At 41.9% G+C, this 21,339-nt stretch overlaps 1 protein-coding gene across 1 annotated transcript in view; it reads right to left on the minus strand.

The window, feature by feature from the left end:
- LOC110524294 (E3 SUMO-protein ligase PIAS4-A) overlaps window positions 1-19,308 on the minus strand; it is a 32,450-nt gene extending 13,142 nt beyond the window's left edge. The window contains exons 1-9 of the mRNA XM_021603817.2: window positions 19,151-19,308; window positions 12,092-12,470; window positions 8,758-8,842; window positions 8,611-8,652; window positions 6,507-6,597; window positions 6,267-6,395; window positions 5,940-6,045; window positions 5,777-5,850; window positions 5,419-5,579 (exon numbers count right to left, since the gene is read on the minus strand). Of these exons, the coding sequence (XP_021459492.2) occupies window positions 5,419-5,579; window positions 5,777-5,850; window positions 5,940-6,045; window positions 6,267-6,395; window positions 6,507-6,597; window positions 8,611-8,652; window positions 8,758-8,842; window positions 12,092-12,470; window positions 19,151-19,177 (1,094 nt within the window). The 5' untranslated portion in view covers window positions 19,178-19,308. The remainder of the gene's footprint in view (window positions 1-5,418; window positions 5,580-5,776; window positions 5,851-5,939; window positions 6,046-6,266; window positions 6,396-6,506; window positions 6,598-8,610; window positions 8,653-8,757; window positions 8,843-12,091; window positions 12,471-19,150) is intronic.
- Window positions 19,309-21,339: the final 2,031 nt, after the last annotated feature.

Genomic DNA, 21,339 nt, shown 5'->3' on the forward strand with positions numbered 1-21,339 from the left:
AAGCTGTAGACCAGACTACCTCAGGCAAGCAATACCTGGAGAATTCTTTAATATTAGCTGACATCACACACCAGTGGTTATTGACAAACAGACATCCCTAACCCTTGTCTTACCAGACTTGGCTGTTCTGTCCTGCCGATGCACGGAAAACCCAGCCAACTGTATATTATTGGTGTCGTTCAGCCACGACTCAGTGAAACATAAGATTACAGTTAATGTCCAGTTGGTAGGATAATCTCTAACGAAGATCATCCAGTTTATTTTCCAGTGATTGCATGTTGGCCAATAGAACAAATGGTAACAAATTCTCACAAGGCACCCCGATCTCCTCCCCCTGCATTTGTATTTTCTTGACGCGAATTACAGATTTGGGCCTGGTCTCGAGGAAGCAGTATATTCTTCACATCAGCTGCATCAGACTAATTAAAGAAATAAATAATTTGCCAAGTTCGAGGTGAGTAATTGTTGTTCTGATATCCAGAAGCTCTTTTCGGTCATAAGAGATGGTAGAAGCAACATTACATACAAAATAAGTTACAATGCGAAAAAAACTAAATAGCATAGTCGGTTAGGAGCCCGTAAAACTGCAGCCATCACCTCCGGCGCCATTATCTGAGTGAGCCGGAGCCATTATCTGATAGAGTTTGCCAAAAGGCAACTAAAGGACTAAGCGGGCTGCCATGTGTATTTTACTGAGGAGTGGCTTCCTTCTGGCCACTCTACCATAAAGGCCTGGTTAGTGGAGTGCTGCAGAGATGGTTGTCCTTCTTGAAGGTTCTATCTACACAGAGGAACTCTGGAGCTCTGTTTGAGTGACCATCAGGTTCTTGGTCATCACCCTGACCAAGGCCCTTCTCCCACAATTGCTCAGTTGGGCCGGGCGACTCCAATCAAGTCATAGAAACATCAAGGATGATCAATGGAAACAGGATGCACCGGAGTTCAATTTCGAGTCTCATAGCAAAGGGTCTGAATGCTTACAGTACCAGTCAAAAGTTGACACACCTACTCATTCAAGGGTTTTTCTTTATTTTTACTATTGTCTACATTGTAGAATAGTGAAGACAAACTACGAAAACAAACATGGAATCATGTAGTAACCAAAAAAAAGTGTTTAACAAAACAAAATATATTTTTATATGAGATTCTTCAAACTAGCCACCCTTTGCCTTGACAGCTTTGTACACCCTTGGCCTTCTCTCAACCAGCTTCACCTGGAATGCTTTTCCAACAGTCTTGAAGGAGTTCCCACATATGCAGAGTACTTGATGGATGCTTTTCCTTCACTCTGCAGTCCAACTCATCCCAAACCATCTCAATTGGGTTGAGGTCAGGTGATTGTGGAGGACAGGGCATCTGATGCAGCACTCCATCACTCTCCTTCTTGGTCAAATAACCGTTACACAGCCTGTAGGTGTGTTGGGTCATTGTCCTGTTGAAAAACAAATGATAGTCCCACCAGATGGGATGGCGTATTGCTGCAGAATGCTGTGGTAGCCATGCTGGTTAAGTGTTCCTTGAATTCTAAATCGGACAGTGTCACCAGCAACGCACCTCCACAACTCCATGCTTCACAGTGGGAACCACGCATGCGGAGATCATCCGTTCACCTACTCTACGTCTCAAAGAAACGGCGGTTGAACTAAAAAGGTCAGAATTCCACCATCTAATGTCCATTGCTCGTGTTTCTTAGCCCAAGCAAGTCTATTGGTGTCCTTTTCGACCATGAAGGCCTGATTCACGCAGTCTCCTCTGAACAGTTGATGTTGAGATGTGTCTGTTACTAGAACTCTGAAGCATTTATTTGGGCTGCAATTTCTGGAGGCCGGTAACTAAGGAACTTTTCCTCTGCAGCAGAGGTAACTCTGGGTCTTCCTTTCCTGTGCCGGTCCTCATCATAGCGCTTGATGATTTTTGCGACTGCACTTGAAGAAACGTTCAAAGTTCTTGAAATGTTCCGGATCAACTGACCTTCATGTCTTAACCTCTCTGCGCACGGAACCCGCTAGCGGGCTGAAATTCCACAACATACGGTGATCGCTACAAATAGTCAAATTAAACATTCATGAAAATACAAATGTCTGACATGTATCGAAAGCCTAGAATCTTGCTAATCCAACTGCGTTGTCAGATTTAAAAAAGGATTTACTGCGAAAGAATACGATGCGATTATCTGAGCATAGAGCCCCATAAATTTTTATTTTTTAAAAAACAGCACAGGCGTAACAATCAAACTGCATTAAAATAAATTGTTTACCTTTGACGATCTTCGTCTGTTTGCAATTCTCCAATGCTCATTGTTACACAATGAATGATCTTTTGTTTGATAAAATCCGTTTTTATAGCCTAACACGAAACATTTTGTGAACCGCTTGTGTCGTGAATTCCGTCTCATTCCATTTTCGACGACACATTCCAGGTAAATAACCCACACAGAACGTGACTTTTCCAGTCATGTTTGGTTTCACTGCAATCAATGGCCTGATGGGCCATTTCGCGGGACGTATTGACTGAAATAAACCAATTTGAAGACAACAAGTCATGACATCATTGTGCACCAATGATTTGCCCACTGTTTCGTTGATTGACTGTCTTAACCCAATGACCACTGATCGTCTTGAAATCTAGCTGTGTAGATAGCCAATGAGCTGAGCTAAAGGGCAATACGCCATGTTTATGTGTTGCAAGACCAACCCATGTAGTAAGCTTCAGCGTAAAGTGGGTCATTCGCTATTGAAGTTTCATACCGGAAGGAGCTACGCATATTACGCACTGCATTGTTTGGTGAATGCGCAGATTCAGCTGTTTATATATCAATCATTATGGCGACTAAGTCAGGGAAAGCTAAATCTAAGTCTAGATATACAGATGTACACACAATTTTAGAATAAATTGATTGGGAAGGTGAGACAGAAATTGTTGTAGGACGCTTCATTTAGCGATTGTGGAGGAATATTTTTTGAACAGGAGAGGACATTATTTTGGACTGGTAAGTTCTGATCATGCTAATGCCCTTGTTTGAAATGAACAATATAAAATATTATTTGTGGTTTTTTATTTTTATTTAGAAGCAATATATAAACATGTAATGTAATGTCATGAAATGTGAGATGCGTGTGTCTGCCTCCCCACCCCAACCCACATGAAATAGCCTATTTGAGGCTGTTGAGGAGAGGGCAGGACCACATCAATGGCCAAAGTGAAATGGAGACAGTAGATACAGCTGGTCTGTCATAATATAATAGACAGTAGATCTAGCTGAAATGTCATAACATAAAAGAGACAGTAGATCTAGCAGGCAATAATAATATATTCAATCTAATATATTCAACCTTCAACTCTCTATATATATCTGTTTATTATACCTGTTGATACAGGGCTCATATGTGAAACTATTCTAACTGAACATTTTCTTTCACAGTGACACTGACTCCGAATGGGAGTCTTATCCGGTGTCCTGTGTGAATTTAAGTATGCTCTCCCTAATTCTCTCTTTCTCTCTCTCGGAGGACCTGAGCCCTAGGACCATGCGTCAGGACAACCTGGCATGATGACTCATTGCTGTCCCCAGTCCACCTGGCCTTGCCGCTGTTCCAGTTTCAACTGTTCTGCCTGCGGCTACGGAACCCTAAACTGTTAATTTTTACTCGAGGTGCTGTCCTGTTGCACCCTCTACAACCACTGTGATCTCCACCCGGCACAGCCAGAAGAGGACTGGCCACCCCTCATACCCTGGTTCCTCTCTAGGTTTCTTCCTAGGTTTTTGCCTTTCTAGGGAGTTTTTCCTAGCCACCGTGCTTCTACACCTGGGGTTTGGGGTTTTAGGCTGGGGCTATATAAATAGATTTGATTTGATAAGAGGACTGAGGGTCTTCCAAATATTGAAAGTGTGTAAATAGTTACCCATGTTATTTTGTAAATGTATATATCTTTTTTTCATATATATTTTAAATCAATAATTATAATTGTTCCATTTATTTTTCCAATTTTTTTTGGGGGGGGTGTGTTGGTATTTTACATATAGTTATTTGTTTCAAAATGTATACCGTCACCAATTTGGCCACTTGATTACATTTGGGCTACTTGTTGGGGACACCTGGGTGACTTCATGATAAATGTCATGTAGCACACTCATTTTGGAAGTTATCATTCTGAAACTTTACACAAGTACTGTTGCCCTCATATTTTTTCACTGAAATTGTCCCCATCATCCGATCTGAATGTTTGTTTTATCTTGTTCATTTTAAAGAGGATACAAAAATAAAAAAACACATGTTTTTTTTCATTGTTTTATCTAAACCAGATCTATTGTGTTATATTCTCCTACATTCAATTCACATGTACACAGACTTCAGAGTGTTTTCTTTCAAATGGTACCAAGAATATGCATATCCTTGGTTCTGTGCCTGAGCTACAGGCTGTTAGATTTGGGTATGTCTTCAGGTGGAAATGGCACAAAGTAGGGGGGGGGGTTAAAAGGTTAAAGTAATGAGGTTAAAGTAATGATGGACTGTCGTTTCTCTTTGCTTATTTGAGCTGTTCTCACCATAATATTGACTTGGTATTTTACCAAATAGGGCTCTCTTCTATATACCCCCCTACCTTGTCAAAACACAACTGAATGGCTCTAACGCATTAAGAAGGAAATAAATTCAACAAGGCACACCTGTTAATTGAAATACATTCTACCTTATGAAGTTGGTTGAGAGAATGCAAAGCTGTCAAGGCAAAGGGTGGCTACTATCTCAAATATATTTTGATTTGTTTAACACTTTTTTGGTTACTACATGACCCCATGTGTTAATTTATAGTTGATTTTTTCACTATTATTCTACAACGTAGAAAATAGTACAAATAAAGAAAAACCCTTGAATGTATAGATGTCCAAACTTTTGACTGGTATTGTATGTAAATAACGTATATTTTTAATACATTTGCAAACATTGCTGAAAACCTGTTTATGCTTTGTCATTATGGGGTATTGTGTGTAGATTGATTTTTTTTTACATTCGTAGTTTTATCTTTTAGAGACTCCATCCATAATGTAGTAGTTGGGTTTTAGTCCAGAGAAGTTATCCAGGTCCTCAATAAGGCCCTTCAAGGTTGGATAACTTAGCGTACATTGATATGTGTCTCTAAATCATACATTTTTTGCCCCATAATATCCTTAATGAAAATGAATTGAGACCGACTTATTGAAACTGCAATAGCCTGATTGGGACAATAGCCCTATTGAAAATGTAGCCCAGTGTAGGTAGGACATTGCAAGTTAAGAGTTTTTTATTTAATTTTTTTAATTGCTCCAAAAATTCTAACCCATGCAAAGACCCTTAAAAGGAAGAGTGGTTCTCAAATTCCTGGAGAGTGAGTAGTAGTGGTGCTGTTGGTAAGTGACAAGCCTCAGCATGCCTTACTTACCCATCGATGGTGAGCAGCTCAAAGGGAGCCTGTTTGTCACACACAGGGCAGGTCCACGTGGGCTTCTTCTCATTCATTTGCAGGAAGTAGATGGCATCAAAACACTGCAAGTGGGCACAGGTGAGCACCCGACACGGCACTCCTATCCGCATCTTCACTAGCTGAGAGGAGGAAGAGGAAAGGGAGGTATGTTATTAGCATTAGGCTGTAGACAAATGGTGGGTGGTAGCCTGTTCCTCGTGTTGTGGTTTTCTTTGTTTTGGTCAGTAACAACTGAAAGGTTTAAGACTTGCTCTTTAATAAGAAATTAAAGCATGACTGGGTGGATATGGCTTGTGGTGAGAGTGCAAATCCTCACAGGACAGATGAGGGACACCCGTAGCCCTGTGGTGGCGATCTCGTTCTCTGGATCAAAGCGTAGCTTGTCCTGGACTGGACACAGCAGAAAGAAACTAGTTCAACGTCACACAGCACAGGTGTAAACATTACTAAAATGCAATAAAGCATGAAAGGCCACTTACTGCGTTCACGACAGCGTTCTGCACTCTCCACTGAGCAGTGTTTAAGTTGGCTGAAGAGCTCTGCTGATGTGAAGACCCGCACTAAATACACTGCCACCGAGTAGCGCTGCACACAGGATGAGAAGACATGAGTGAGCACTGAACAGAATGAACACACTGGAAATAGCAGCAGATATCTGAAAAACAACCACACCATTTCAAATACTTGTCATGGAAATTAATCAAAACAGCTTGCGTACATCACAGAGTTTACTTTAGATGTGCAAAAGGCGTCGCCTCTTGGCAAGGTTCTAAAATAACAGTGTAAAGTTTCAACCAGAGACTGACCTTGCCGAAGTTGCCCCATGTGACAGTGGCCCGGTTGGTGGCAGTGGAGAGGTGTAACCAGGGTGTGATGTTGACTGGGCGACAGGGACGACGCGGTTCCACACCTGGCTTATTAGATGGATAGTAACCCTGTACAGAAGAAATATAGAAATGTTTAGCAACCAAGATAGGCATTTTCTTCTGATTTGTTGGTTGGTTTGTTTGCCTGAGGGCATGAGATTCCCCAGCTTGACTACTTACTGGTACATGACAGTAGGACTGGTTGACTTTGACAGCAATATTGGGAGGGTACTGATCTTCCTGGACACCGATTGAGTCTGTATAACAGATTCTGTAAAAGATCATAGCAAAAGCACAGGAGGTTCAGTGGTTATCAGTGTTAGATGGCAACATATGTAATCCTCTTAAACACAGCCATTCTCAATGAATGGTTGTGGTGGTCAGATTTGTCATTCAATACACACAAAATGTACACTTTTGTTGGGACTTGATACAAGTTGATAAAGGACACAGTAGAGGAAACTATAATTGCCTGTAAACTTTCCAAATGTCGACAGAACAAACTACAATAGACAGGTGAATAATTTTCCTTATCTGTGAAATAGACCATGTGACAAATGCAGTAGAAATGCTTTGATGCACATTTTTTATAGAATATAACCATGTTGCAGTCAAGAAATGCTACCCTATATATACACAAAGGTATGTGGACACCCCTTCAAAATTAGTGGATATGGCAATTTCAGCCAAAATTGTTGCTGACAAGTGAATATGGCAGAGCAGCCACACAAGCCTAAGATCACTATGCGCAATGCCAAGCATCGGCTGGAGTGGTCTAAAACTCAACCACCATTGGTTTCCAGAGCAGTGGAAACACGTTCTCTGGAGTGATGAATCACACTTCACTATCTGGTAGTCCGATGGACGAATCTGGGTTTGGCGGATGCCAGGAGAATGCTACCTGCCACAATGCATAGTGCCAACTGTAAAGTTTGGTGGAGGAGGAATAATGGTCTGGGGCTGTTTTTCATGGGTAGGGCTAGACCTCAGTTCCAGTGAAGGGAAATCTTAATGCTACAGCATACAATTACATTCTAGACGATTCAGTGCTTCCAACTTTGTGGCAATGCCCTCATGCACAAAGCGAGGTCCATACAGAAATGGCTTGTCAAGATCAGTGTGGAAGAACTTGACTGGCCTGCACAGAGCCCTGACCTTAACCCCATTGAACACCTTTGGGATGAATTGGAACGCCGATTGCGAGTCAGGCCTAATTGCCCAACCTCACTAATGCTCATGGCTGAATGGAACAAGTCCCCGCAGCAATTTTCCAACATCTAGTGGAAAGCCTTCCCAGGCGTCACTACAGACACCCTAGTTTGAATCCAGGCTGTATCACAACCGGCCATGATTGGGAGTCCCATAGGGCAGCGCACAATTGGCCCAGCATCATCCGGGTTTGGCAGTCATTGTAAATAAGAATTTGTTCTCAACTTGCCTAGTTAAATAAAAAGGTACAATTCTATTTTTTTATATATATTTTTTTTATGCTTCTTTCCAATAGAGGGCCTTAAATGTTATGCTGTTGGCATGATGATTGATGCTTGACTGTCAATTGACAAATAAAAAAATTAAAACTGACTGGTCCATAATCTCATAATGAAGCCTACCCTCTGTGCTGCATCTGCAAGCTGTTGGCTAGAGCGCATGTGCCAATACCAAAGTGGGCACACTTGCTGTGTATTGCAGTCTTTTGTGCCAAAAACATCTAAAGTGTTAAAAATGGGATGGAAACACATACTTCTGTTTTTTATTCTGTAAATGAAGTTACAGCGTAATTATGTACAGCTTTTAACAATGTTTTTTTTGGGGGGGGGGGTTATATTTGTCCTGCTACAAATTTTTATAAATGTGTAATGAAAATGTGTTCTTGCATATTCCAACTCCCCCTGAGACACCCGTAGGGAATGGGATCATGCCACAGTCACCATTGTCCACCGCCCCTGGAGCAATTGGGGTTAAGTGCATTGCTCAAGGGCACAGCAAAAAAAAGAAAATCACCTTGTGGGCTCTGGGATTCAAACCAGGGACCTTTCAGTGACTGGTCCAACGCTCTAATCTCAAGGTTACCAAAAAGACAATTTGATGGAAAACTACTGCAGGTAAAATGTACATATTTTTTGTTTGAATGTTATAATATTCACTTGAATATCATTGAACAAATTGATGGAAGCCTAGCTACTGATCTAGAATAGGCTTCAACTGTATGTACCGGAAATTACCTATGCAATTGTGGGATTGGTGTGCTGTTATGTGTAGGGCAGTTGAACTCTTGTAAACTCACCTAAGAACCACCTGGATTGCCTTCATTCCTGGTCGAAGCTCACTAAAACAACAAGGGAGGGAATGTTATGGTACCCCTCAGTGTCCACTCAAAGTCACAAGCAGTAGAAAAAAAACAGTTAACTTTGAATAAAAGTGTTATGCTCACGTTGAGGTTCTGACTTGGTCCGCTTGGCTCTGTGTTAATTCAAATATGCATTGACTGTCCTGCAGTTTCTCACTGTTCTGGGCAACTACAAGGACAGATGCAGAAGGAAAAAAGATACACACACATACCACAAGTTCCCTGTGCTTCCAAAATGTCCTTAGCGCTTAATTGTAATGTCATGTTTCTGTCATTAATATACAGTGTCATCAGAATGTATTCAGACCCCTTAACTTTTTCAACATTTTGTTAGGTTACAGACATTTGTCTCATCAATCTACACACAATACTGATAAGGACAAAGCAAATACAGTATAAGAAATGTTTGCTAATTTATAAAAAAATTAAAATGGAAATATCACATTTACATAGGTATTCAGACCCTTTACTGAGTATTTTGTTGAAGCACCTTTGGCAGTGATTACAGCCTGGAGTCTTCTGGTTATGACGCTACAATCTTGGCACACCTGTATTTGGGGAGTTCCTCACATTCTCTGCAAATGCTCTCAAACTCTGTCAGGTTGGATGGAGAGTGTTGCTGCACAGCTATTGTCAGGTCTCTCGAAAGATGTTCGATCGGGTTCAAGTCCAGGCTCTGGCTGGGCCACTCAAGGACATTTAGAGACTTGTCACAAAGCCACTCCTGTGTTGACTTGGCTGTGTGCTTAGGGTCATTGTCCTGTTTGCAAGGTGATTCTTTGCCCCAGTCTGAGGTCCTGAGTGCTCTGGAGCTGGTTCATTGAGGATCTCTGTACTTTGCTCTGTTCATCTTTCCCTCGATCCTGACTAGTCTCCCAGTCCCTGCCGCTGAAAAACATCCCCACAGTATGATGCTGCCACCACCATGCTTCACCGTAGAGATGGTGGCAGGTTTCCTCTAGAAGTGACGCTTCACATTCAGGCCAAAGAGTTCAATCTTGGTTTCATCAGACCAGAGAATCTTGTTTCTCATGGTCAGAGTCTTCGGGTGCTTTTTGGCAAACTACAAGTGGGCTGTCATATGTCTTTTACTGAGGAGTGTCTTCTGTCTGCCCACTACCATAAAGGCCTGATGGTTTGAGTGCTGCAGAGATGGGAGAAACTTCCATAAGGACAACCATCTCCACAGAGGAACTCTAGATCTCTGTCAGAGTGACCATCAGGTTCTTGGTCACCTCCCTGACCAAGGCCCTTCTCCCCCGATTGCTCAGTTTGGCTGGGTGGCTAGCTCTAGGAAGAGTCTTGGTGGTTCCAAAATTCTTCCATTTAAGAATGATGGCCACTGTGTTCTCAGGGACCTTCAATACCTCAGAATTGTTTTGGTAATAGAGGTCGACCGATTAAACGGAATGGACGATTAATTAGGGCCGATTTGAAGTTTTCGTAATCGAACATTGTATTTTTGGATGCTGATTTTGCCGATTCTTTTTTTTTTTTTCACCTTTATTTAACTAGGCAAGTCAGTTAAGAACACATTCTTATTTTCAATGACGGCCTAGGAACAGTGGGTTAACTGCCTTGTTCAGTTAGCCATCCTTACGGCTTAACTAGTCCAACGCTCTAACCACCTGCCTCACGAGAAGCCACGGTAAGTTGCTAGCTAGCATTAAACTTATATAAAAAACAATCAATCATAATCACTAGTTATAACTACACATGGTTGATGATATTACTAGTTTATCTAGCGTGTCCTGCGTTGCATATAATCGAAGCGGTGCGCTTTCGTGAAAAAGGACTGTCGTTGCGCCAACGTGTACCTAACCATAAACATCAATGCCTTTCTTAAAATCAATACACAGAAGTATATATTTTTAAACCTGCATATTTAGCTAAAAGAAATCCAGGTTAGCAGGCAATATTAACCAGGTGAAATTGTGTCACTTCTCTTGCATTCATTGCACGCAGAGTCGGTGTATATGCAACAGTTTGGGCAGCCTGGCTCATTGCAAACTAATTTGCCAGAATTTTACGTAATTATGATATAACATTGAAGGTAGTGCAATGTAAGAGCAATATTTAGACTTAGGGATGCAATCCGTTAGATAAAATACGGAACGGTTCCATATTTCACTGAAAGAATAAACGTTTTGTTTTCTAAATGATAGTTTCCGGATTCAACCATATTAATGACCAAAGGCTCGTATTTCTGTGTATTATGTTATAATTAAGTCTATGATTTGATAGAGCAGTCTGACTGAGCGATGGTAGGCACCAGCAGGCTCGTAAGCATTCATTCAAACAACACTTTTGTGCGTTTTGCCAGCAGCTCTTCGTTGTGCTTCAAGCATTGAGCTGTTTATGACTTCAAGCCTATCAACTCCCGAGATTTGGCTGGTGTAACGATGTGATGTGAAATGGCTAGCTAGTTAGCGGGGTGCGCTCTAATTGCGTTTCAAAAGTCACTTGTTCTGAGACTTGGAGTAGTTGTTCCCCTTGCTCCGCATGGGTAACGCTGCTTCGAGGGTGGCTGTTGTCGATGTGTTCCTGGTTCGAGCCCAGGTAGCGGAGAGGAGAAGGATGGAAGCCCCAGACCGAGGGTGATTGACCGTCATCTTGAACTTCTTACATTTTCTGATAATTGCACCAACAGTTGTTGCCTTCTCACCAAGCTGCTTGCCTATTGTCCTGTAGCCCATCCCAGCCTTGTGCAGGTCTACAATTTTATCCCTGATGTCCTTACACAGCTTTCTGGTCTTGGCCATTGGGAGAGGTTGGAGTCTGTCTGTTTGATTGATTGAGTGTGTGGACAGGTGTCTTTTATACAGGTAACGAGTTCAAACAGGTGCAGTTAATACAGGTAATGAGTGGAGAACAGGAGGGCTTCTTAAAGAAAAACTAACAGGTCTGTGAGAACCAGAATTCTTCCTGGTTGGTAGGTGATCAAATACTTATGTCATGTAATAAAATACAAATGAATTACTTAAAAATCATACAATGTGATTTTCTGGATTTTTGTTTTAGATTCCGTCTCTCACGGTTGAAGTGTACCTATGATAAAAATTACAGACCTCTACATGCTTTGTAAGTAGGAATACCTGCAAAAATCAGCAGTGTATCAAATACTTGTTCTCCCCACTATGTAAATCAAAAAAGGTATTTGCAAAAATTTCTAGACCTGTTTTCACTTGTCATTATGGGGTATTGTGTGTAGATTGCTGAGGATTTTGTATGTATTTAACACATTTTAGAATAAGGCTGTAATATAAAATGTGGAAAAAGTCATGGGGTCTGAATACTTTCCAAAGGCGGGCCAGGTTTTTTTACTGACCATAAGAGCTGACCAGGAACTTTTTGGCCTCTCTACAAGGACTTGACTAGACCGAAAGCTCTCCACATCTCACTGACAAAAATCACTCACTTAGCTCTGTTGGCGGCAACAGCGTCTCCAGAGTTTGGTAGAAGGGCAGCGACACCAGCTTGACCTCAGCCGCAGGTGTGGAGGACAGCTTGGGGATGCCGTTGAGGTAGTCTGCGCCCTGAGTGCCTGTGGGGGACGAGCTGAGGGAGGAGTAGGCCACCGGAACCCCCTCCGGGCGCCGAGCAGCCAGCCAACCTGACGCCTTGGGGAAGCGTGACTCGTACAGCTGCCGCACGTTCTTCAGCAGCTCTGGGCTGTACTCTGTCTGCACCAGCCTCAGCGCCCGTCCCACCAGATCATGCTTTAGACCACTCTTACTCCGGCCCATGGAGGCCAGCAGCGTCTGCAGGTCAGAAACCCGGAAACTCTTCACCATGTTCTGAAGGGAAGACACAAAGGAGAGAGTGATAGGAAGAGGGGAAGTTTTGGATTACCATCTTGATTCCTTGAGCTAGGCAAGTGCCAATAACTTAAAAAAGGTAGCCTACACTAGTTACTCAACCCTGCACGTTAAGAAGCTGCTGCCCTATGTACATGAAATCACTGATCACTTTAATAATGTTTTACTCATTTCATATGTACAGTTGAAGTTGGAAGTTTTACATAGCCAAATACAATGAAACTCAGTTTCACAATTCCTGACATTTAATCATAGTAAAAAATTACTGATTTAGCCAACTGCAGTAAAAGGTTAAAGAAGGATTTTTAAGCCTTGAGACATGGATTGTGTATGTGGCCATTCAGAGGGTGAATGGGCAAGATATACCCCTTTCAAAATGCCTTTGAAAGGGGTATGGTAGTAGGTGCCAGGCGCAGGACTGGCTTAATGCAGGGGTTTACCGGGCCTGCAGCCCCTGGGCCCAGGAGGCAACAAAAATATATATAAATAAAGGAACTGTATCCAGTATATATATTACACACACACACACACACACAATATAGATAGGAGAGTTGAAGTCAGAAGTTTACATAAACTGAGTTTAAATGTATTTGGCTCACAATTCCTGACATTTAATCCTAGTAAAAATGTCCTGTCTTAGGTCAGTTAGGATCACAACTTTATTTTAAGAATGTGAAATGTCACAATAATAGTAGTGAGAATGATTTATTTCAGCTTTTGTTTATTTCATCACATTCCCAGTGGGTAAGAAGTTTACATACACTCAATTAGTATTTGGTAGCATTGCCTTTAAATTGTTTAAATTGGGTCAAACATTTTGGGTAGCCTTCCACAGGCTTCCCACAATAAGTTGGGTCAAACAAACTTTTTTAGTTCTGCCCACAAATATTCTATAGGTTTGAGGTCAGAGCTTTGTGATGGCCACTCCAATACCTTCACTTTGTTGTCCTTAAGCCATTTTGCCACAACTTTGGAAGTATGCTTGGGGTCATTGTCCATTTGGAAGACCCATTGGCAATCTAACTTCCTGATTGATGTCTTGAGATGTTGCTTCAATATATCCACAATTTTCTTTCCTCATGATGCCATCTATTTTGTGAAGTGCACCAGTCCCTCCTTCAGCAAAGCACCCCCACAACATGATGCTGCCACCCCCATGCTTCAAGGTTGCGATGGTGTTCTTCAGCTTGCAAGCCTTCCCCTTTCTCCTCCAAACATAATGACGGCCCTTATGGCCAAACAGTTGTATTTTTGTTTCATCAGACCAGAGGACATTTCTCCAAAAAGTACGATCTTTGTCCCCATGTGCAGTCGCAAACCGTAGGCTGGCTTTTTTTAATGGCGGTTTTGGAACAGTGGCTTCTTCCTTGCTGAGCGGCCTTTCAGGTTGTCTATTGGACTCGTTTTACTGTGGATATAGATACTTTTATACCCGTTTTCTTCAGCATCTTCACAAGGTCCTTTGCTGTTCTGGGATTGATTTGCATTTTTCGCACCAAAGTACGTTCATCTCTAGGAGACACAACGCATCTCCTTCCTGAGCGGTATGACAGTTGCGTGGTCCCATGGTGTTGTTACTTGGGTACTATTGTTTGTACAGATGAACGTGGTACCTTCAGGCATTTGGAAATTGCTCCCAAGGATGAACCAGACTTGTGGAGGTCTACAATTTTTTTCCTGAGGTCTTGGCTGATTTCTTTTGATTTTCCCATGATGTCAAGCAAAGAGGCACTGAGTTTGAAGGTAGGCCTTGAAATACATCCACAGGTACATCTCCAATTGACTCAAATGATGTCAATTCGCCTATCAGAAGCTTCTAAAGCCATTACATAATTTTCTGGAATTTCCAAGCTGTTTAAAGGCACAGTCAACTTAGTGTATGTAAACTTGTGACCCACTGGAATTGTGATATAGTGAATTATAAGTAAAATAATCTGTCTGTAAACACGAGCATTTTGCTATACCCGCAATAACATCTGCTAAATATGTGCATTTGACCAATAACATTTGATTTGAAGAGCTGTGCACAGACCTATCTATATAATTACCTGGTATAAAGAAATTAACACTCAGCATGTCAACTCAAATGATTAATGCTAAATTGAAATACACATGACCAGAAGTATGTAGACACCTGCTCGTCAAACATCTCATTCCAAAATCATGGGCATTAATATGGAGTTGGTCCCCCCCTTTGCTGCTATAAACAGCCTCCACTCTTCTGGGAAGGCTTTCCACTAGATGTTGGAACATTGCTGCTGCTGGCACTTGATTCCATTAAGCCACAAGAGCATTAGTGAGGTTGTGCGATTAGGCCTGGCTCAGTCGGCATTCCAATTCATACCAAAGGTGTTCGATGGGGTTGAGGTCAGGGTTCTGTGCAGGCCAGTCAAATTCTTCCACACCGATCGACAATCCATTTTTGTATGGACCTCACTTTGTGCATGGGGGCATTGTCGTGCTGAAATAGGAAAGGGCCTTCCCCAAAACTGTTGCCACAAGGTTGGAAGCACAGAACCATCTAGAATGTCATTGTATGCCGTAGCGTTAAGATTTCCCTTCACTGGAACTAAGGGGCCTAGCCTGATCACTCCAGAGAACATGTTTTCACTGCTCCAGAGTCCAATGGAGGCGAGCTTTAAACCACTCAAGCCGACACTTGGCATTGCACATGTTGATCTTAGGCTTGTGTGCAGCTGCTCGGCCATGGAAACCCATTTCATTAAGCTCCAGACAAACAGTTTGTGTGCAGACGTTTCTTCCAGAGGCAAACAAGGACTGACAATTTTTACGCTCTACAGCACTCGGCGGTCCCGTTCTGTGAGCTTGTGTGGCCTACCACTTCGCGGCTGAGCCGTTGTCACTTCTTAGACGTTTCCACTTCACAATGACACCACTCACAGTTGACCGGGCAGAAAGTTACTTACTGACTTGTTGGAAAGTGTGATGGTGTCATTCTAATGCAAATGTTTGTCTATAGAGATTGCATGGATGTGTGCTTGACTTTATACACCAGGCAGCAATGGGTGTGGCTGAAATAATAGCTGAATCCACTAATTTGAAGGTGTCCACATATACTTTTGTGTAAATATAGTGTCTGTGCACTTGCTTCAAGTAATATTTCCTCCCTCCCATCTAGAATTCAGTAGCATGACCCATGAGCCCCTTCTGTTCCTAACACCATGCATAGAATATTTTTCCTGCAAACAAAACCTAGACTGGCCCCCCTTTTAAGTAGTGTAGGACACAACACCGTTGGTGCATTTGAAGACCCATCAATGCATTTAGCTAGCTAGTCCCTATCTACACTGAACAAAAATAAATGCAACATGTAAAGTGTTGGTCCCATGTTTCATGAGCTGAAATGAAAGATCCCATAAATGTTACATACGCAGAAAATACTTCTCAAATTTTGTGCACATCTCTGTTAGTGAGCATTTCTCCTTTGCCAAGATAATCCATCCACCTGACAGGTGTGCATATCAAGAAGCTGATTAAACAGCATGATTACACAGGTGCACCTTGTGCTGGGGACAATTAAAGGCCACAAAAAATGTGCAGTTTGTCCAACACCACAGATGTCTCATGTTGAGGGAGCATGTAATTGGCATGCTGACTGTAGGAATGTCCACCAGAGCTGTTGCCAAAGAATGTAATGTTTATTTCTTTGAGAGAAAAAAAAATAAACCCGCACACTAATCTTGATAGCATCAGTGCTCTTTAATAAGCTTTATGTATCAGCCCCAAGGCCTTCGCCAGAGCTTTTGTGATTTTTTTTCCCCAGTCTTTTTTTCTTCTCACCCTTATGTAGACAGCTTTACTCACATCCAGACAGCTTTACTCACATTTACTCACATCCAGACAGCTTTACTCACATCCGACTCGAATGTGGTTCGAGTCGACAGAAAATAAGTTAGTGTTACCAAATATAACATTGTGAATTTCATAAATATTCTAATAAAAGGATGTACATAAAACATATTAAACACATCTGTAAAACCACAATGAGGACATCAACCCACCAAGCAAGTTTTCATAAATCATTGGGTACAGCGCAATACAGAGTAATCTGAAATGGGAGCATTCATTCATGTTCAAAACGGTTCCCAATAAATGACCATACGTGCTCCACCACCCATGTTATCTACATGATGAAATGTCCATGTGGATTGTGTTATGTAGGTAAAACCTCTCATTCTCTCTAACAGAGAATTTGTGAATATAAATTAAAAATCAGGAGAAACGACAGGGATTATACAGTCCCAGTAGATTTTAAAAGACCAAAAATATGACGTTTCTACCGTCAGATTTTGTGGCATTGAGAAGGTCAAGATATCAGACAGGGGAGGTGACATAAATAATACTCTGAGCCAAAGAGAATGTTTTTAATGATGAAATGCCAATGTATGTTACGTTGTAAATTTGATCAATTAATGCCCGCATTTCAGATTACTCTGACGTCACACTATTTTAATATTTATCAAATGCACATTATTTTTGGTAACGCTTACTTATTTTCCCTCGACTCTAACCCCATTTGATGCATGGAACAGATGTGGGTGGAGCCATGTCGACATAAAAAAAATAATGAACTCAAAAGCTCTGACGAAGGCCGATACGTAAAGCCTATTAAAGAGAAGTGATACTATCAGGAGAAGTGTGGGTTTCTTATTTTTTTCCCTCATCTTATTCAACTGTTACCATGCACCTTAAAAGAAAAGACAGCTCAGATGTGCGAGTGCCCTTTGAATTTTGAATGTTAATTTCTCTATCATAAATCGCATCCAATGGTGGTACGTCTAACCTGGGTTGCTCCACTTTTCAGTTCGCTGCAGCTAGAGGCTTGGACGAGCTGCAAAAAAAAAAACTCCACTGTTTTTATCTCCATCTCTTCATTCAAAGACTCAATCGTGGACACTTACTGACTGTTGTGGCTGCTTCGCGTGATGCATTGTTGTCTCTACCTTCTTGCCCTTTGTGCTGTTGTCTGTGCCCAATCATGTTTGTACCATGTTTTGTGCTGCTGCCATGTTGTTATGTGTTGCTACCATGCTGTGTTTTCATGTGCTTTTGCCATGCTAGGTTGTCGTCTTAGGTCTCTCTCTTTATGTAGTGTTGTGTGACTTGCCTAGTTAAATAAAAGGTTAAATAAAAAAATAACCGGCCTCACAACCACATACCAGCCCAGAATCTCCACATCTGGCTTCTTCACCTGCAGGATCATCTGAGACACGCCACCACACAGTTGATGAAACTGTGGGTTTGCACAACTGAAGAATTTCGGCACAAATTGTCAGAAACAGTCTCAGGGAAGCTCATCTCCGTGCTTGTCGTCCTCACCTGGGTCTTGACATGACTGCATTTTGGTGTAGTAACAGAGTTGTGGGCAAACGCTCACCTTCGACGGCCACTGGCACGCTGGAGAAGTATTCACTTCACGGATTAATCCAAGTTTCAACTGTACCAGACAGATGGCAGACAGTGTATGGCATCTTGTGGGTGAGCGGTTTGCTCACTCACATGTCAACGTTGTGAACAGTGTCCATGGTGGCGGTGGGGTTATGGTATGGGCTGGCATAAGATAGCCATTGATAGAATGCAATTGTTCATTGTCTATTTGAATGCACAGAGATACCCTGATGAGATCCTGAGGCCCATTGTCGTGAAATTCATCTGCCGCCATCACCTCGTTTCAGCACGAAATGCAAAGCCCCATGTCACAACGATCTGTACACAATTCCTTGAAGCTGAAAAATGTCCCAGTTTTTCGATGGCCTGCATACTCAGACATCTCACCCATTGTGCATGTTTGGAATGCTCTGAATCGACAGTGTTCCAGTTCCCGCCAATATCCAGCAACTTTGCAGAGCCATTGAAGAGTAGTGGGACAACTTTCCACAGCCTGAACAACTCTATGAGAAGATGTGTCGCTCTGTATGAGGCAAACGGTTGTCACACCAGACAGACAGGTTCTGATCCACGATCCTACCTTTTTTTTTAAGGTATCTGTATTCCCAGTCATGTGAAATCCATAGATTAGGCTTTATTAATTGATTTCAATTGACTGATTTCCTATATGAACTGTAACTCAGTCTAATATTTGTTGCGTTTATATTTTTGTTCAGTGTAGTTAGAAAAGTCTTGCAAAATAATTACATCAATATCATTAATTCAGGTTCATTTCTACCACTCGTGTATCAGGCTTGCAGCGTGTAGAGGTGGACAGCGGCATTGACAATTGCCTTGTCTGACAAGAAGCTAGGCTAGTGGGTAAGCTAACGTTAACTCCACTTGCTTTGTTGTTATCCCAACAGTGAAAATACGTCCATTGACAAGTCAAAGTGCCAGTGGATGGACCGAATGTTGAATGCAATCTCTCGCATAAACATTGAATGATACAATTTCGCACTGACTCCCTGCTGGCGAGTGTTTTTATGGCCTCATCATTCATTTTCCATGTCCCTGCTAGCTAACGTTAGCTAGACGCACTTAGCGGCGAAGAGAAACCAGTTTCAATATAACTTACAATTAATCAACCTTCACTAAGTTAAACCCTTTTATACAGTATTCATGGGAAACCTTTACAGTTTCCCATACTAACCGGCCATCTCCCACGCAGGCCCTTTCCTATCAAACCGGTCGAGCGGATCTCTGCTTACCATCGCTTCCACCAGTTCGCCCGCCATCTTTGTACAGCAGCCCCGCGAGAGGCAGAGCCGAAAGGTAGTCCTTCACCAGTGAGAAGCAGACGGGACGCTCGCTGCTCGACGCTTCTCTGCTTCCAATCACAGCGCAACCACACTACGAGCTTCAAGGAGTACGTTGAAAGTAGGCGTGTCATCATTGTTTTAAAGTGACAGTTCAACTTTTTTTAAACACTCAGAGACAGGCCTCCCATCTATGTAAGGCCTCACTTATAAGAAAACATAACCAGCCACTAAGTAGCTGAACGCTGGAGTTTGCTGAGTTTTATACTATCGAATCAAAGAGGATATGCATTGTGAAAATAATTCAAATTCAAAACAAGAGGAACGCATGACCTGTTAAATGGGGAGGAGCGCATGGCCCAATCAACTCCTGTCCGAGTGAAATACTCCGCTTCGGGAAATGCAACGAACCATTGGATATCGAATAAACTCTTTATCTATTTTGAACAATAATCTAAATATTCACAGGGAGCCAAGTCAAGATGCAGTACACAGATGTAGTGTACTGAAGTCACATTGGAAGAGAGGTTATACATGCTTCTCGATTTAAAAATGCAGTCCAACGAATAGGAGCAGCCCTGTGTTAATTATTTTCTCTTGATTTCACACCCTCCCCTGGAAATCCATTTCTGGATTTTCAAACTTCTTGATTTGTGCTGAAGAACAGAGATCGTAAACCAAAACCATTTATGTTTAAAATCAAATGAAAGAATAATATAAACTTTAATATATAATCTTTGCATGATTTGACTTTCACCTCAAGTTTGGATATTAACTGTGATAAGTAACAGATAATTGGAACAATATATATTGTCCCAGCTCTGCTCTATGTAGGCCTACTTTAATACCATTCCTGTGTGCTTTATCATAAGTTGTTTGCTTGCACACATACACATTTGAGCAAAAATTATATTCACAGGACAGTCAGTGTCTTACAAAACCTGCAGTTCTGTGAAATATCAGCTTCATATTATAATCAAACAGTGTTGGCTTAAGGTATTGTAAATTAAAATGGAGGTGTATGTCCTCTTGACAATGACATAATTATCTTCAGTATTTTTTTATTATGGAATCATTTCTATTTAATGATACATTTTATCACATGTCTCATTCAGGCTACTTGGATGGTGTAGGCAGGCTGTAGTAGTAGTTCTTCAACTTGGACAGACGAGGGCAATATAGTCCACCGGTGGTTCATTCCTCTCATTCTTGAACAGCCCCAATTCGTCTGGACATGGACTCTACAAGGTGTCGAAAGTGTTCCACAGGGAAGCTGTTCCATGTTGACTCCAATGCTTCCCACTGTTGTGTCAAATTGGCTGGATGTCCTTTGGCACTCACGAGAAACTGTTGAGTGTGAAAAACTCTGCAGCTTTCTTTTTTTTTTCACCTTTATTTAGCCAGGTAGGCAAGTTGAGAAAAAGTTCTCATTTACAACTGCGACCTGGCCAAGAATAAAGCAAAGCAGTTCGACACAAACAACAACACAGAGTTACACATGGAATAAACAAAACATACAGTCAATAATACAGTTGAAGAAACTCTGTATACAGTATGTGCAAATGAGATAAGAAAAGGGAGGTAAGGCAATAAATAGGCCATGGTGGCGAAGTAATTACAATATACCAATTAGACACTAGAGTGATTGATGTGCAGAAGATGAATGTGCAAGTAGAGATACAGGGGTGCAAAGGAGCAAGAAAAATAAATAAATACAGTATGGGGATGAGGGAGTTGGTTGGGCTATTTACAGATGGGCTATGTACAGGTGCAGTGATCTGTGAGCTGCTCAGACAGCTGGTCCTTAAAGCTAGTGAGGGAGGTAAGAGTCTCCAGCTTCAGTGATTTTTGCAATTCATTCCAGTCATTGGCAGCAGAGAACTGGAAGGAAAGGCGGCCAAAGGAGGAATTGGCTTTGGGGGTGACTAGAGAGATATACCTGCTGGAGTGCGTGCTACGGGTGGGTGCTGCTATGGTGACCAGTAAGCTGAGATAAGGCGGGGCCTTACCTATCAGAGACTTGTAGTTGACCTGAAGCCAGTGGGTTTGGCGATGAGTGTGAAGCGAGGGCCAGCCAACGAGAGCGTACAGGTTGCAGGGGTGGGTATTATATGGGGCATTGGTGACAAAACGGATGGCAC

The sequence above is a fragment of the Oncorhynchus mykiss genome, chromosome 5, assembly GCF_013265735.2.
Source record: "Oncorhynchus mykiss isolate Arlee chromosome 5, USDA_OmykA_1.1, whole genome shotgun sequence".
Classification (NCBI taxonomy): Eukaryota; Metazoa; Chordata; class Actinopteri; order Salmoniformes; family Salmonidae; genus Oncorhynchus; species Oncorhynchus mykiss.